The sequence below is a fragment of the Artemia sp. Qi Xiang Cuo genome, chromosome 14 (assembly GCF_049724085.1).
Source record: "Artemia sp. Qi Xiang Cuo chromosome 14, ASM4972408v1, whole genome shotgun sequence".
In the NCBI taxonomy this organism is placed as follows: domain Eukaryota; kingdom Metazoa; phylum Arthropoda; class Branchiopoda; order Anostraca; family Artemiidae; genus Artemia; species Artemia sp. Qi Xiang Cuo.
The window spans coordinates 4,476,583-4,492,865 of NC_142807.1; the positions used below are offsets into that span (position 1 = coordinate 4,476,583).

Genomic DNA, 16,283 nt, shown 5'->3' on the forward strand with positions numbered 1-16,283 from the left:
TTATAAAGCGTGCAGATACTTGTGGATAGCTCGATACTGGAGGGTATTATATTCCATTGAAGTATAGATTTATAAATGGGGGATCGCTGGGCGGAGCTAGAGACACACTTGGGGACGACAAAGGAACGGTTGGATGAACGGAGACATAAGCCTTCAGAATTATTTCAATTAAAATAAGATAATAATTGGGGAGGAAGGTTTTTATGGTAAGCGGAGTATGCAAGGGATAAATTTAATTTTTTTATGATTTGTTCAAAAGGGATAATACCAAAATCGGAGAACAAGTCCTGGGTGGGATATAGTCGGGGCAGCCGAAAAACTGCTTTGAAAAACAGCTGAAACAGTAGAGTAAAAGCATAAAACTGTACTAGTTAGAAAATGCAAATGGATAAGGAGTCAATATCATGCATACCCTCAACAGCTTAAATGGGAGAGGTTCACATACATACACATTTGGTTGTGTATGGTTCCACTTAAATAAATCAGAAAATCAGATCCCATTATCACTGGTCTTGGTACCGTAGCAATTGGCCGGCGGCGGAGAACCCTTTCTGCTGTTAGCTGCTTAATTTTGAATAAAACAATGTTAAGAATCAAGGACGTGAAAAAATAAAACTAATTCTTTGAATGGTTTAAGCGAAATTTACACAACCATATACGTCTTAAAAAATTAGGAAAAACAGGGTGTTCAATTTTTAATGAAGGCTTTCTTTATACAAGCGCCCGCAAATTTTTAAAATAAAGAATGTACGTAAACAATCATCAGAAAATGAGCGAAAAGACATTTAATAATGGAGCTCGGGAAAGTGTAACTTTCCCGATTGCAGAAGCAGAAGGAAAACGCAGCCATTAACTGGCGAAAAACTGGGTAAAAATCCATTGACTGCATGAGTAAAATATAGGTTAACCTTAATATCTTATAAGCAATAGGTATTGGAAAGAAGTGTATGCACCATGAATGTGAAATTAATACAAATATTAAATTTATTGTTCCACTTCAGGAACCAATGAAAGAAATGAAGATATGACACATTCAAATTTAACAAAGGCAGATTGAAATCACCCTTGTTTCACCCTTGGCTAATTTGGTTAGAGGTAGATACAAGATAAACAATTATACCACCCCATGGAGGATGAATAAGAAAATTTTGCGGAATGGAATACTCAAGACATGCCTCTTAATAATTTATTTGCAGGTTTCTGAAACATCTTTGAATTTTTAAGTGCTAAAAGCATTATCCGATTTACCGAATTAGTTTCCGCATATGATTCTTCACAGTTCGGTTTGGAAACACTTGTGAAATTTTTTGCGCCCACAAACTGACCTCTAACATTTCATTAAAAAAAAAAAAAAAAAAAAAAAAAAAAAAAAAAAAATCCTTGTGACAGGTATGAATAAACCTAAGATAGAGCCAGGTGGCGAAAAATGTTTCCATTTTAATGTCCATGGTACTCTGAGGGTTAAAGAAGCATATCCGTAAAACAGAAAAATTAAACAGTAGAATATTAGTTAAAGCTTTGGTTTCTACGAGCTATCAGAAAATTATTCGTAAACAAATTGCTAGCTAATAACAGAGAAGTGGAAAAAAGTTCTTAGATTTCTCGGTGATTCCCTTTACGCAATTTGTTGTTTAGCTTTGAATAAACAGATTTAACAGAAAAAGAAGGATAACAGTAAAACTAAGCAGTAAATAGAAGCAAAAACTGTACTAGTTAAAAACATGCGTCTGACTAGGGAGCCATGCATACCTTCAGGAGCTTAAATGGGAGAGGGTCGCTGAACTCCTCTTGAATAGTGGTGGAATAGGTCGACTGTTCAAAGCTAGGTGGCAGGTCATTAGCATCCGCTACATTGATGGTGACAGTGGTTACCACCTCATTCAAACTGTCAGAGGCCACTAAGGTGAGTTCATACTGTACGTAAGCAAAGTGCAGCAAACAGAAAAAAGTGCAATGGAGAGGCAAATGCGCGGGAAAAAGAAAAATGCAAAATTAACAAAAAATGTCATGCAAACATAAATAAAATAAGAAGCTCAAGGATGAATACAGGTAGTAATGGCTTAAATTCAATCTATCTGCATACAGAATGGAAAATGATATTGCAATAGTCCCAAAAAATGAACATTAGAAAAGAAATAAATCCACTGAATAGGATTATATTCACAAAAAAAAAAAAAAAAAAATGGAATTTAGAGCCCAAAACTTTTTCTTTACTACACTTTTGAAAACTGATATTAGTCCAATGCTTTCAAATTAAAAAAAAGTAGCTATTTATTGCTAGGACGAACAGACGATATTATCAAAGTAAAAATAATCTGGGGTTTTTAAGTATGGCAAAGTCGTATGACACAGTAGAAGGAACATATTGCAAGAACATAAGTACACTAGAAAGTGAAAATAATGCCCGAGTCGCACTATAGTTACACTCGTGGATTCGAATTTCAAATTTCATGAATGACATGCTTTTATGCCTTTTTTTATTTCTGGATTTTAGCGTCACATTTGTATTTCAGAATCAGATAATAAAAATGACAAGAAATTGGTTTGAAAAGCTAGCTTTGTTCCCAACTATTCTCCAAAAATACTATGTCTTTGAATCTTTTGCAAGATCCCTGTTACAACTGTTCCACTTCCATCTTTTCTAGTTCAGAAATTACGTCTTTTCTTTTGACTCTGATTGGCCAATCCCCAATTTTATGCTTGAATATTGGACAACGTTCAATCCGAGAAATTACGAGCGATAAATATAATTGGCGCTATAGTCGTACGTAATTTTTATAACCCGACAAGTGTGACTACAATATGACCCGGGTATAATCCACATTAGCTATCGAGCAAGGTTCAAAATTGGCGCAGGCGCCAAGTCAAACTAAAAGTAAGCCATTCAGGTTGTAAGGGATAATGGTAAATACTATGAATGTTTAACCTGTAAAACGCGTTTAGGAAGGTTTCTATCATCCTCCTCGGTTATCTGTGTTTCATAAGTAGGACGATCGAAAACAGGGGGATTATCGTTCACATCTTTGACATGAATAACCACTGTCGTATAGTTTTCATTCAGGTTATCGGATGCCACTAGTCGGAGTTCGTACTTTAAAAGGCACAAAATTTAATCGAAATAAAATAATTAAAAAAAAAAAATATACTAACACTAGTAGAAAAAAAACGTTCCAAGTTAGTCAAAAATGAAACATAAATTAGGAATACTTTACTGCGGCTTCGTCCGATTCTAGTTCTGTCTGTCGAATTAAAGCTAACATTTTCTAAATATCAGCCAAATGACTGTGTCCAATTTCAGCCAATGAAATTTCCAAGTGACATTTTCCAATGAATATGTTCAAATGTTCGGTTTACCGTTTCTGTCGACAAGGACGTCGACAGAAAAAAACGAGTAAATCGAAGTAAAATAATAATAAAAAAAAAGAAAAAAAAAAGATATACTAACACTAGTAGAAAAAAAACGTTGTTTCAAGTTAGTCAAAAATGAAAACATAAATTAGGAATACTTTACTGCGGCTTCGTCCGATTCTAGTTTTGTCTGTAGAATTAAAGCTAACATTTTCTAAATATCACCCAAATGACTGTGTCCAATTTTAGCCAATGACATTTCCAAGTGACATTTTCCAATGAATATTTTCAAATGTTCGGTTTACCGTTTCTGTCGACAAGGATGTCGACAGAAAAAACGAGTAAATCGAAGTAAAATAATAATAAAAAAGAAAAGAAAAAAAGATATACTAACACTAGTAGAAAAAAAACGTTGTTTCAAGTTAGTCAAAAATGAAAACATAAATTAGGAATACTTTACTGCGGCTTCGTCCGATTCTAGTTTTGTCTTTTGAATTAAAGCTAACATTTTCTAAATATCACCCAAATGACTGTGTCCAATTTCAGCCAATGACATTTTCAAGTGACATTTTCCAATGAATATTTTCAAATGTTCGGTTTACCGTTTCTGTCGACAAGGATGTCGACAGAAAAAAACGAGTAAATCGAAGTAAAATAATAATAAAAAAGAAAAGAAAAAAAGATATACTAACACTAGTAGAAAAAAAACGTTGTTTCAAGTTAGTCAAAAATGAAAACATAAATTAGGAATACTTTACTGCGGCTTCGTCCGATTCTAGTTTTGTCTATTGAATTAAAGCTAACATTTTCTAAATATCAGCCAAATGACTGTGTCCAATTTCAGCCAATGACATTTCCAAGTGACATTTTCCAATGAATATTTTCAAATGTTCGGTTTACCGTTTCTGTCGACAAGGATGTCGACAGAAAAAAACGGAGCAAATCGAAGTAAAATAATAATAAAAATGAAAAAAAAAAAGATATATTATAACTAGTAGAAAAATAACGTTGTTTCAAATTAGTCAAAAATGAAACATAAATTAGGAATACTTTACTGCGGCTTCGTCCGATTCTAGTTTTGTCTGTCGAATTAAAGCTAACATTTTCTAAATATCAGCCAAATGACTGTGTCCAATTTCAGCCAATGACATTTCCAAGTGATATTTTCCAGTGAATATTTTCAAATGTTCGGTTTACCGTTTCTGTCGACAACGATGTCGACAGAAAAAAAACGGAGAAAATCGAAGTAAAATAATAATAAAAAAGAAAAGAAGATATATTATAACTAGTAGAAAAATAACGTTGTTTCAAAGTTAGTCAAAAATGAAAACATAAATTAGGAATACTTTTCTACGGCTTCGTCCGATTCTAGTTTTGTCTGTTGAATTAAAGCTAACATTTTCTAAATATCAGCCAAATGACTGTGTCCAATTTCAGCCAATGACAATTTCCAAACGACATTTTCCGAAGAAAATTTTCAAATGTTCGGTTTACCGTTTCTGTCGACAACGATGCCGACAGAAAAAACTGAGGTTAACAATTTTTCTGTTTCGTCATTTGGTACAGAGAAGGAGCCAAACGCTGTGCTATCGACAAAAAGAAAGAAAAAAGAAAATATAAATCAAATACGGAGATTTTCTGTTCTTTCGACAGCTTACATGAAGCGAATAAGAACTATTTGTCACCGTTTTTAAATTACTATTTAATGAAATTCCTCATGGAATGAATTTATAACTATAGACTAAGCTTGTTTGCTATGACATTAAACTAATTTATAATTTGAATTAGGAATAGTTAGAAAGAGTGAAAGAGAGAGAGAGAGAGAGAGAGAGAGAGAGAGAGAGAGAGAGAGAGAGAGAGAGAGAGAGAGAGAGAGAGAGAGAGAGGGAGGAGGAGGAGAGAGAGGAGAGAGAGAGAGAGAGAGAGAGAGAGAGAGAGAGAGAGAGAGAGAGAGAGAGAGAGAGAGAGAGAGAGAGAGAGAGAGAGAGATGTTAAAAGTGTACTTATCAATCTAATGACACACTAAGGAAATGTAACACAATAACGTACAGGACAGACAAACTAAATATAATGCCCGCCAAAGATTCATCCACTCTTCACCCCTTGGTGTACATCTCGGAGCACCCCTTCTCCACCGTCCATTGCCCACTACCATCACACCTCTTTGCACTACACATAAATAAAATTTTGCTGCGCGTGGCACGCCCCCTGATGAATACAATTGTTGAAAGTAGACGGCCCCTTGATACCAGGGCAGTTCACATTGTTCTGCACTCTCTCGAACTAATGTCGAGTTGCTTAGTTTATTTTGTTTTGTCTGTCTTTTCCCCTCATAATATCACACCAGCAGAAATCCTTGATGTTCTCAGTAATATCTGAAAACCTGAATGGATATGTTCCAATCTATCACTTCTACTTCAGTATATGCCATGTAATTCTAACTAGGTTTATCCACAAGAGAAACTTTTCTATTTTGATAGACCGAGATATGTCTGCTCGCTATATTAAGTCAGGTCTAAATTGATTAGTGGGATAGATGTTCTCCAAAAGAACTGAATTTTGCAAGATACAAAAATAATTTAACTTTTCTAGTCGCATAAATAGTGATTGAGTACAGAACTTGTCGCATTCATCTTGGTATATTAACTAAGTAAATTAAACTATAGTTTAGCTATAAACTGAAAGAACTATTAACAAAACCACAAGTGTAATTGGGAATATTTTCCTTTTTTTATTTTTTCAGATGTCGTATACAGGTGCGTAGCCTTTGGCCCCATAACCCACCAGAAATCTTGCGATTGTTATCAATCCACTAGTTTGAAAATACCTGTTTTAGGGTATCATTATTGAAAATACTTTTCTTGGTATTTTCACTGAAAAATTGGAAAAAAATGTCCCCATCTAGATTTGAAAAACTCACTTACCCCCACCCCCCCCCACATCACATGAATTAACCCTACTGGCGCTCAGAATTTAAAAAGATAGAAAAAGAACCAAATAACCCCCCGCCCCACAGATTCTGACAAGCGCATTTTCTATATCTTCATTAAAAAAAATTATTTGCCCCCTCTTCCCCTGGACTGGGGCTCCCACTTTCCTACTAGGAAAAGAAAAGAATAAGAATTAAAGAATTAAGCGCGGGTCGATTAGCTGTATAGAAGGCCTAAATTCTTTTTAGCATTCAGAAACCAAGAAGTATCATGGTTGCCCCTTAGACTAGTAGAAAATGTAAAAAAGACCTCCTCCATTTAGGTTCAAATTACTAGGTGTTATAAGGGCTTTGAGAGGTGACTGACTTTATTTTTATCCTATTTTATGGAGGAAGGGACACTTTAAAGGGTGAGAAACAATGGTCTAGAATTTTTTTTTTACTACGACAGATTGTAAAAAAAAAGTAAGATTTAGTAAAAAGACCTATGAGCCAAAAAATAAAATATTCCTAGTAATCATTTTCATGCCAACTAACGTAAAATGACTCAGAAATTTAAAAAAAACATCGCCTGGTTCTTATATTAAGCAGTTGATGATGCTAATACTTAGTGAAACCGAGGCAACCATTGGTCCCATACCTGCACACTGGGGGAAGATGTGAATCCCACTCCCAAAGACAATTAAAGATATTCTTTACCGAGAGTGTTCTGGAATATAATTTTAAGCACCAATTTCTTCCTTTTTCTTATATCCTAGAAGAAAAAGTTAATATTGTTCAGAAACCTTGACTACGGGACCAGTGGCTGAACCTCTGCAATAGCAATGACGCATTTAAAAAAAGAGAATCATAGAAAACGCTTACCCTTTTCCTTGTCTCGTAATCTAAAGGTCCAGCAACATAAATAGCGCCTGTCATATTCTTCACAGCAAAGGCTCCCCCGATATTCCCTCTTGTGATTTCATAGCGGATTCGTGAGGCTGCAAGGAAGAGAAAAATTAACCTTAATCTTAATAAAATTAATATAAATATAAATGTTAATATAAATCTAAATAATTAATCTTAAATTTTTATACTAATTTTGGAAATCTAGACTGTTTCTAATATAGAACTTGAATAACTATGCAGATGAGATGCAGACGCACTAGAGAGAGAAGAGAGTAAAGGAAAGAGAGGGAGAGACACTGATGGGGGAGACACGGGATGAAAGAAAATGAGTCAATATGAGTGTGATAGAGATATTAAAAAAGGATATACCGTTTGGAACTCTAACAAGGAGGGGAAGATAATCGAAGGCAATCAAAAAAAAAAAAAAACTACTTTAACAACATGGTTTTGAGCTTTAAAATTCACTCTTTGCTAATTTACTTTTGAATTACAGTTCTCCGTTTGGGAGAAAAATAAAATAAAGAGCTCCTGAGACCAAACCTCCAAGTTCTCTATTTACTTTCTATTACTTTGTTCAGGTTTCGAAAACAATTTTAATTATTTGCCGCATTAATTTTTTTCTTCATGGAAAACAAAATCTTGCAATTCAGAGGGAGTCAACACTACGGAAGTGACTCCGTAGCAGGGTTCGTTGAATTGTATTCGTTTATTTTTTAATCGCAGCTTTCCATCGTATTTTTAAAAAGATTGTAGATCTTGCCCTATGCAAAATTTCAAAAGATTAGTGGAAACAAAAATAGCGTATTTCTGGTTTCATTAATGCAATAAGACAAATTTGCACAAACTTCACAAATTAAATAATAATTTGAGACCACTTTTGAAAAAAAATAATCCAGATCTTGCTCTATACAAAATTTCAAATGACTAGTGAAAGAAATATTAAAAGGGTATATTTGAAGTCTTTAAAGCAACACCAAAAGCTTTAAAGGATTCAGACTCACATTCATCTAAATCCTTGGCAGTAACTGTCAACACTGTGTGCTGGATGTCCTCATTTTCATCAACTTCTGCTTCATAAAGGGCTTTGTCGAAATACGGAGGGTTGTCATTTTTATCTGCTATACCAATACGAATGTATTTTGTCACTGAAAAAGGAAATAACAGGTTAAACAATTTAACCATAACTAAAATGTTTCAAGGCAATATGATAATGGAGTTTGATATTAATCCTTATAAAAACTAATTACACAACGAACAGTTAATAAAGATTAAAAACAAAGTATATTTACTCATTGATGTAACATAACCATTTTTTTTTATTACCAGTGACATGTCTTTTTCTTCTTCCTTTTACCAGTGGCATATTGCCAGTCCATTATTTTACTGAAAACTTTAGTAACAGTACGATGTAACGTCAAACATTCCAGCGATCATTGTCTTACGTTTATACATTCTGCAAAGAGAGGATTACCATTTTTGTCTCTTATACCACTACTAATAAATGTTGTCACTACCCCGAAGATTGAAATTTCTAATTGAAAATTTATCGACAAATTTCTGAGAAAAATACGAAAATGAAAAAGGACTTCTGTGTTTTGCGAACTTTTACAAAAAAACTTTTAAAACTAGTAACTAGTAACTTTTGCGTAGAGATGCTTTGGGATAAAATACTCATTTAGTGTATTTCCTCTTCAGAGCAGTCTAAAATTTTCCTAAATATACTGGTACTCTTTCTAAAATAAAAGCGGAGTTTTCACCCCCTCAATAACCATACTGCAGGCTTCATCGTATATATATATAAATATATATATATATATATATATATATATATATATATATATATATATATATATATATATATATATATATATATATATATATATATATATATATATATATATATATATATATATATATATATATATATATATATATATATATATAGATATATATATATATATATGTCTGAGAAAAATCGCTAAGAGCTTGAATTTTGATTTTTGCAAATGACATTATGTAATATAAGCATTTCTTATGACATCATAAATGGCATCATACTAAGTATTTTCTTATATGATGTGATGCATAGCATACATAAGATTGTTGAGTTTCCATCGCAACAGTTATTTATATAATATAATGTCTGTTGGAAGGCGCAAAAAATGAAAAATTGCAATTGCAGTTATTATAAATGATGATCCTTTGGAACCAACACCTGAACTATCAAACGTGACAAGATTTGAAATTCCACAACCTGGACTATCAATTGCGACGACACCGAAGCGGACAGCTAAAGCAAAGACCATTGCTAAATTGTCTGAAGTAATCAAAATAAAAAAACGTGTCAAAAATGAAAACGAAGAGCAAAGACACAGGCGGTTAGAAGATATGCAAAAACGACAATTAGAGCGTGTTAGAAATGAAAAAAATTAAGGTACATTTGGACGTCATGACATCAAGAAAAGACTCAAATTGTCTCTGTTTAGAAAACAAGCAACAATGAGAGTCTATATAAAGAAGCCTGCCGCGTGCCCCATACCTTTGTTAAAAAAAAACAAAGGTTTGGCCGATACTTACTTGATAATTACAAAAGGTAAGTCGAGTTATAATGAGGCAAATATATTCATAGCGATCATGAGTGGGTTTTTGATTTTGTCCAGGAATAAGTCACAAATATCCATTTTGCTTCTGAAAATCAGGAATATAGACTGCATAGATCACTGCAAGAAAAAGAAGTTTTTGTCCCACCACCTGAACATCTAAAAGAAACAAAGATTCGGCGATATATCTTCATAATGACAAAAGACAAGCCAAGGCAAAAGAAGAAGTTTTTATCCCACTACTTGAACAATTAAAAGAAACAAAGGTTCGGCGATATGTCTTTCATAATGACAAAAGACAACCTTTCAATTGAAAATCAAGTATTTTGCAGTAGGCATCAAGACATGGCTAATTGTAGAAAGAAAAAGCCAAGACAGATAGTCCAAGTAATTGAGAGGCAAATGTTTAAATGGCGGGAGTAAGTATGACGTTTCGTATTGGACAAATATTTGTTTGTTAGTTTTTTAAAAGGCACGCCAGCCTGCCTAGAGTCTCAGGCAGGTTGACCAAGAATTTAAAATTGACATAGGGCCGATAGATTGCCTGGAATGAGAGGCAAACAAGGCACGCCCGCCTATAGTCTTAAGAATGTTGATCAATAATTTAGAATTGACACAGGACCATTAATTTGCTTGAAATAACAGGCAAATAGTCGTTTAAAGCAATCTTCATCTTCCAAATAGTACATATTCCAATAAAAAAATGTAATTATACAAAGGCACAACTTCTAATTTAAGGTCCATTTGACGTCATGATATCAAGAAAAGGCTCAAATTGTCTGCGTTTAGAAGACAAGCGACAGTGACAAACTATATATAGAAGCCTGCCGCGTGACGAGTGCTTGTGCCAGGCAGCGAAGCCGCTGGGCTCCTGGTAATATATATATATATATATATATATATATATATATATATATATATATATATATATATATATATACGATAAAGCCTGCAGTATGGTTATTGAGGGGGTGAAAACTCTGCTCTTATTTTAGAAAGAGTAAGTATATTTAGGAAAATTCTAGACTGCTCTGAAGAGGAAATACACTAAATGAGCACTTTACCCCAAAGCATCTTTACACAAAAGTTACTAGTTACTAGTTTTAAAACTTTTTTTGTAAAACTTCGTAAAACAACAGAAGTAGTTTTTCATTTGAGTGATTTTCTCAGAAATTTCTCAAAAAATTTTCAACTGGAGCAGACTGTGTAAGGAGCAGCTCAGCAGCAATATTGAGCTGAGAAATATTGTGTTGAAATAGATCATACATTTCTAAGAAATATCTTAAAAAAACACCCTAATGAACAAAATCAAATGGATTATTCGCTTTGTAGTGCTCAAGAAATTTATTTCTATTTTAGAAATATCTAGTTTTCCATTTATTCTGAGCTCAGAACAAGGGTTTATTTTATAGCCTTTACACATCTTTCATCACCTAAATTTGAAGTTTGAACCCACACACAAAACTACGAAGACGAGCCACTGAGGTCTACCCCGACCGCTGGTGCTACACCATCTAGAACATTTCCTTTGTACATCATAGGCAGCGCGGGGAATTATAAGGTTTTTATAGACAGCGTTGCCGCAGAAACTTCAAAAAAGGCTCGTTCAATTGGAAATTCAAAGGGCTAGTGCCCTTTTTAATAGTCGAAAGTGGTTGGAGGGCAACTAGCCCCCCTCTCACGCCCACCTTTTCCCCAAACACATCCAATAAAATTTTAAGATAGCCATTTTGTTTAACTTAGTTCAACTCATTCGATTGGAAATCGAAAGGCCTAGTGTCCTTTTTAATAGTCGAAAGTGATTGGGAGGCTTGACATTTTTATAGTAAAGATCAATGTGGGTACAATGTATTATTTTCTTTTTGTTGTTTAGACCACGGCACTTCGTATCGAAGGAGTTGTCTTAGGAACTTCGAAAAGGACTCATTCGATTGAAAATAGAAAGGGCTAATGCCCTTTTTGATGGCAACTAGTCCCCAACCAATCCCCCCCATACAATTTCCCCATATTGTTAAAAAACAAATTTTGCCTTAAGATTAATTCAAAATGCACTGCGTTAATGAAAAAAAAATACAAATGAATGCGCATAGTCAGTTTAATATTCACATACTGATATTTGGTAATCAAAATGTTAATATTACTTGATTTATTAAAGTTATAAAAGTAAAAAAATCTATATTTTTTCAGTAAAAAGCAAATTATGTTCTGGCCTTGGGAAGTTTTGAGCCCAACTTGAATGTTAATTCCTGCTCGTTTTGAGTTTGACTCGGTTATTTATTGTAATTTCTGTTCGTTTTGGGTTTCATTTATTTATCGATGCTGATTTGTGGTAGTTTCACGCTTGTTAGATTATTTGATTTTATTTTTGCTCATTTTTGGTTTAATGGAGTTCTTTACTTTTCTTTGAAAGACTTAATTTGTGGAAGAAGTTTTTTAATTAATAATAAACAAACGGTCTATTATAACAGTTCATTTTTCATGGACTGAATTTGTATTTAGGGAGTCGCGCGCCTATATTATCTTAAAAATTAGTGGGTATTTAATGACTCATTAGTAGTTTTAAGCCCAATATTCATTTATCTTATAATTTTTACTCAATAACGTTTGCTTCGACAAAATTTGACGGCCCAGATCTTTTACCGAATATTCATTCGCTAAATAGCAGAAAAGTTAAATCTTTTGGTTTTTCTTGAACGATATTTAAGCCAAAGAAACTTATCGTATCTTATAGAAAACCGCAAACGATTTTTCTGTTGTTTCCTTGCGTATGGATAACGCTTCATATAATTAGACAAATCAGCAGACTGACAACACAAAACTGGCGACACTCGACCAACACTCAGACACTGTAAAGCTTAGTGTAGAGGAAACAAAGAAAATCTCTCGACCCCTCAGATTGAATAGCCAACTAGGTACAAAGCACCTAGGCGTCTTACAGCAACCATAACCCACGGGTTGCAGTTGCGGAGACACCCAAGCGACAATGTTTATGAGACTGGAATTCAGCCCACTAAATGCACAACAAAAGTCTCAACAAGGTGCAACTAATACCTACCACAATGTAGAGGTTCTCCTATAGGGGTCTGATGGGGCGCAGCCATTACTGTACCTGACAGAGGAAACGAGAGTTAGATTACCCTATCCCAGGCCCCTCCCTCCCGCTGAGGTTGATCAAGAAAACACCGTAAAAGGCATCACTACGAGCTCTTAATTCCGGACAGTTTTGTTTGGGATCTGATGTCTCATTCTTGTAGGTATGCCTATTACAACAATTTAGAGACCTTCTAATACTACAGAGGTCAAATCCATCCCATACTCTGAAGAAGCATAATTACAATATTAACTTATACTTTTGACTTTGGTAGATGTCCTGATGAAAGGGGCACCATCCACCGGCAGAGGTTGGATCGTTTCAGACCCCACAAAGATCTAACATGGATATCAGTTGTCACTTTCCATCAAATTTTATGGAAATCTGAAAACCGGTTACTGCAGGTGCTCAACTTCCAATAATATAGCCCCACACTCCTCCATAAGTCGGATAAGGCAAGAACTCCCAAAAAGCAAAACAAGGACAATTGGCCTACTCTTACTTTCCAACAAGTTTGGTTGAGATCTGACAACGCATTCTAAAAGATGTTCCAAAGGTCAGACTAGATACCCTCCCCCCCTCACTTACAGAAATTTGATGCAAAATAATACAGACACCAAAAAGCGCTACTAGAGAAGTGATTCTTTCTTCCCAGAAATTTTGTGGATGTTGTGATGAAAACAGTTTAGTCTCCCCTCCCTCTTTCAACCCCCCTCAGAAGTCAGGTCAAGTTCGAATCACCAAATGGCATACCTATGACAATAGTCATTGCTTTTTCATCAATTTTGGTGTAAACGTGGTGGATAATCTCTTCTGATAGACTTCCCGACTGAAATTATTGAGAGCATCCAACCCTCCACATCCCAAGCAGAGGTTGTAATTGTTCCGAAAACTCTAAGACACAGCCAACATACTTGTTGTTACTTCCTATTAAGTTTGAGCTAGATCTGACAACAGCGACAAGATTCTGAAACACCTTCGCACCCCTCCACTCCCACATGTAAGTTGGGGCACAACTTAACTGGTTTATGTTCACGTCTGGGCTCGAGTCACACAAGACCAAGAGATTTGATATTTCCAAATTTATTTTTCCGGAATAATCTCATAACAATCTAGAGGACATACAAAAATTTCCAACTCAGGACTCAAAGAGATAATCCTATGTTCTACGCGAGTCCGATGGTAAATGATCCTAAAGAATTTTACTTTTGGAGTTATGACAGCTTTGTTTTGCTGTTTTTTTATTATTCTTCAGTTTATTTTCTGTTTATATTCTACAATATATTCTGTTTATATTCTTATACTCGTTAATAGGCTACAGAAGAACAATTTCTTGTTGTTTTTTCTTTAAACGAAAAATTATTAAATTCTTTTTACAAAACCTCAGAGGAACTTTTCGTTTCTGCTTCAGGGGAATTCGGTCGAAATTTAAGAATTCATAAAACAAAAATTAGAGATTTGGGTCTTCCGAATTGATTTTTCATGGATAATCTCACGGGAATCTGTAAGACCTACATAAATTTCCCACTCAGGATTCAAAGAAATAATTTTATGTTCAACGCTTTCGCTACGCTACGAGTTCGGCGGTAAACGATTCTAAAGCAATTTCCTTTGGAGTTATGACAGTTTTGTTTATTCTGTTAGTTTATGTTCTGTCTATAATCTATAATATTTTCTGTTTATACTCTTCTACTCTTTGATAGGCCCGAGAAGAACGATTTTTTTTCACCGAAAAATGTTACTTCAGAGGAACTTTTCCTTTACTTTTGACGATCCCCGTGCCAGAAACTTTTTTTTCTGAATTTCCATCTCTTCCCATCACCTAGCTACAGATCACTGATCACAATAAAAAACAGAAAAAGCTAGTGAAAAAACAGAAAAACAGATCACTGATCACTTACATCATTGCTAGAAGTTAAGCAAAATTTACGAGGCACCTATCATGGTCAATAAGGAAAAACGATATGTTCCAAAAACGTAAGGTTTATCTAATACTTTTTCAAACAGTTCGTGGTAACGAACTGTAAGTACGGAGCGACCCGGCTCAATGTCATCCGGAACTATAAAAACCGGAATTTCGGTACCAATAGATACATCAAAAGAATCAGATTTTAATTGTGATTTCAAATATATAAGTTTCATCAAGTTTAATCTTACCCATCAAAAGTTACGCGCCTGAGAAAATTTGGCTTATTTTTGAAAAAAGGGGGAAAGACCCCCTAAAAGTTATAGAACCTTAATGAAATTCACACCATCATAGATATAGATAGATAGATAGATATTTATTGCAATAAAAGCCACTTTGGGCCATGGCAAAAAAAGAAAAATCACACAAAATAATAACATGATTATAACACTCATAGCAAAGTATGGTAGCCTACATAACAATAACAACGCAAAATTACAAAACATTACAAAAACATAATAAAGCACACGATACCATTAAACTAACATAAATAGATAGATGTATGTTACATCTATCAAGGGCCATGACTACCAAAATAACAAACAAGAAAACAACTTACACACATACAACAATACTTTCCAGACTCACCCCACCCCTTTTTAAAAAAATCTATCTCTATGTGACATACCCAATTTTATATACTTTGCTATCATTCTTATTGTCCCATAATTTTTTGATCCCATTACTGAAACCAACCACTCACTTGTCCCCACATTAACAAAAAATAAATCTTTCCTTAGATCCTGTAATTCGGGACAAAGGGCCATGAAGTGAAGCAGATCCTCCCCATTTTCTCCGCACATAGGTCATGAGTAAGGACCCTCCTTTACCCTTACCCTCCCTAAATATTTCCTCCTTTCTCCAAGTGCTAGAAAATTACCCATCCCTGATATATACCACTTAATTTCTTCACTATTTAAACCCGCTTTAAAATAATTATCATATCACCAGACCTCCTTCCATTGCCGGTAAATGCCGAGGGACACCGAGGCTGCGACTTCACACTGTCATTTCTGAATCTCCTGATCTTCAAACACTCCCTTTACTAGTTTTGCTACATTTCCTACTTCCAGTCCTATCCCCTTCCCTTCATTCCAAACACCTGATAACCCACAACTATTTAAGATTGATTTCACCTGGGAAGCCCATGAACATTTCCTTCTATCCTGCAACACCTCCAGATAAGCTGCTTTTACTAACCTATTATTCTGTAAACCAATCACCTTTTCCCAGTATCCTATAATTCTAACCAATCTTTTTAACCTCAATGAAAACAATCTTAGATCACCCTTTAACACCAGATTATTAAATTTCCCGCTTAGCCCTAAAAGTGTCCTGAAATGTCCTAAATAAATTCTCTATATTTTTTCCCCTTTTTCAAAACCCCAAACTTCCCCACCGTAACTCAATAATGGGCCTACCTTCGTCTCAAAAATTCTCTTCTGTAGCTTAATATCTGCC

The 16,283-nt window shown here is 34.5% G+C and overlaps 1 protein-coding gene across 1 annotated transcript in view; it reads right to left on the reverse strand.

Annotated features, from left to right (window-relative positions):
* The window catches only part of CadN (neural cadherin), a 217,471-nt gene that overhangs the window by 109,213 nt on the left and 91,975 nt on the right, over positions 1–16,283 (reverse strand). Inside the window, exons 12-14 of the mRNA XM_089100597.1 lie at positions 8,167–8,310; positions 7,142–7,257; positions 1,750–1,914 (exon numbers count right to left, since the gene is read on the reverse strand). Of these exons, the coding sequence (XP_088956723.1) occupies positions 1,750–1,914; positions 7,142–7,257; positions 8,167–8,310 (425 nt within the window). The remainder of the gene's footprint in view (positions 1–1,749; positions 1,915–7,141; positions 7,258–8,166; positions 8,311–16,283) is intronic.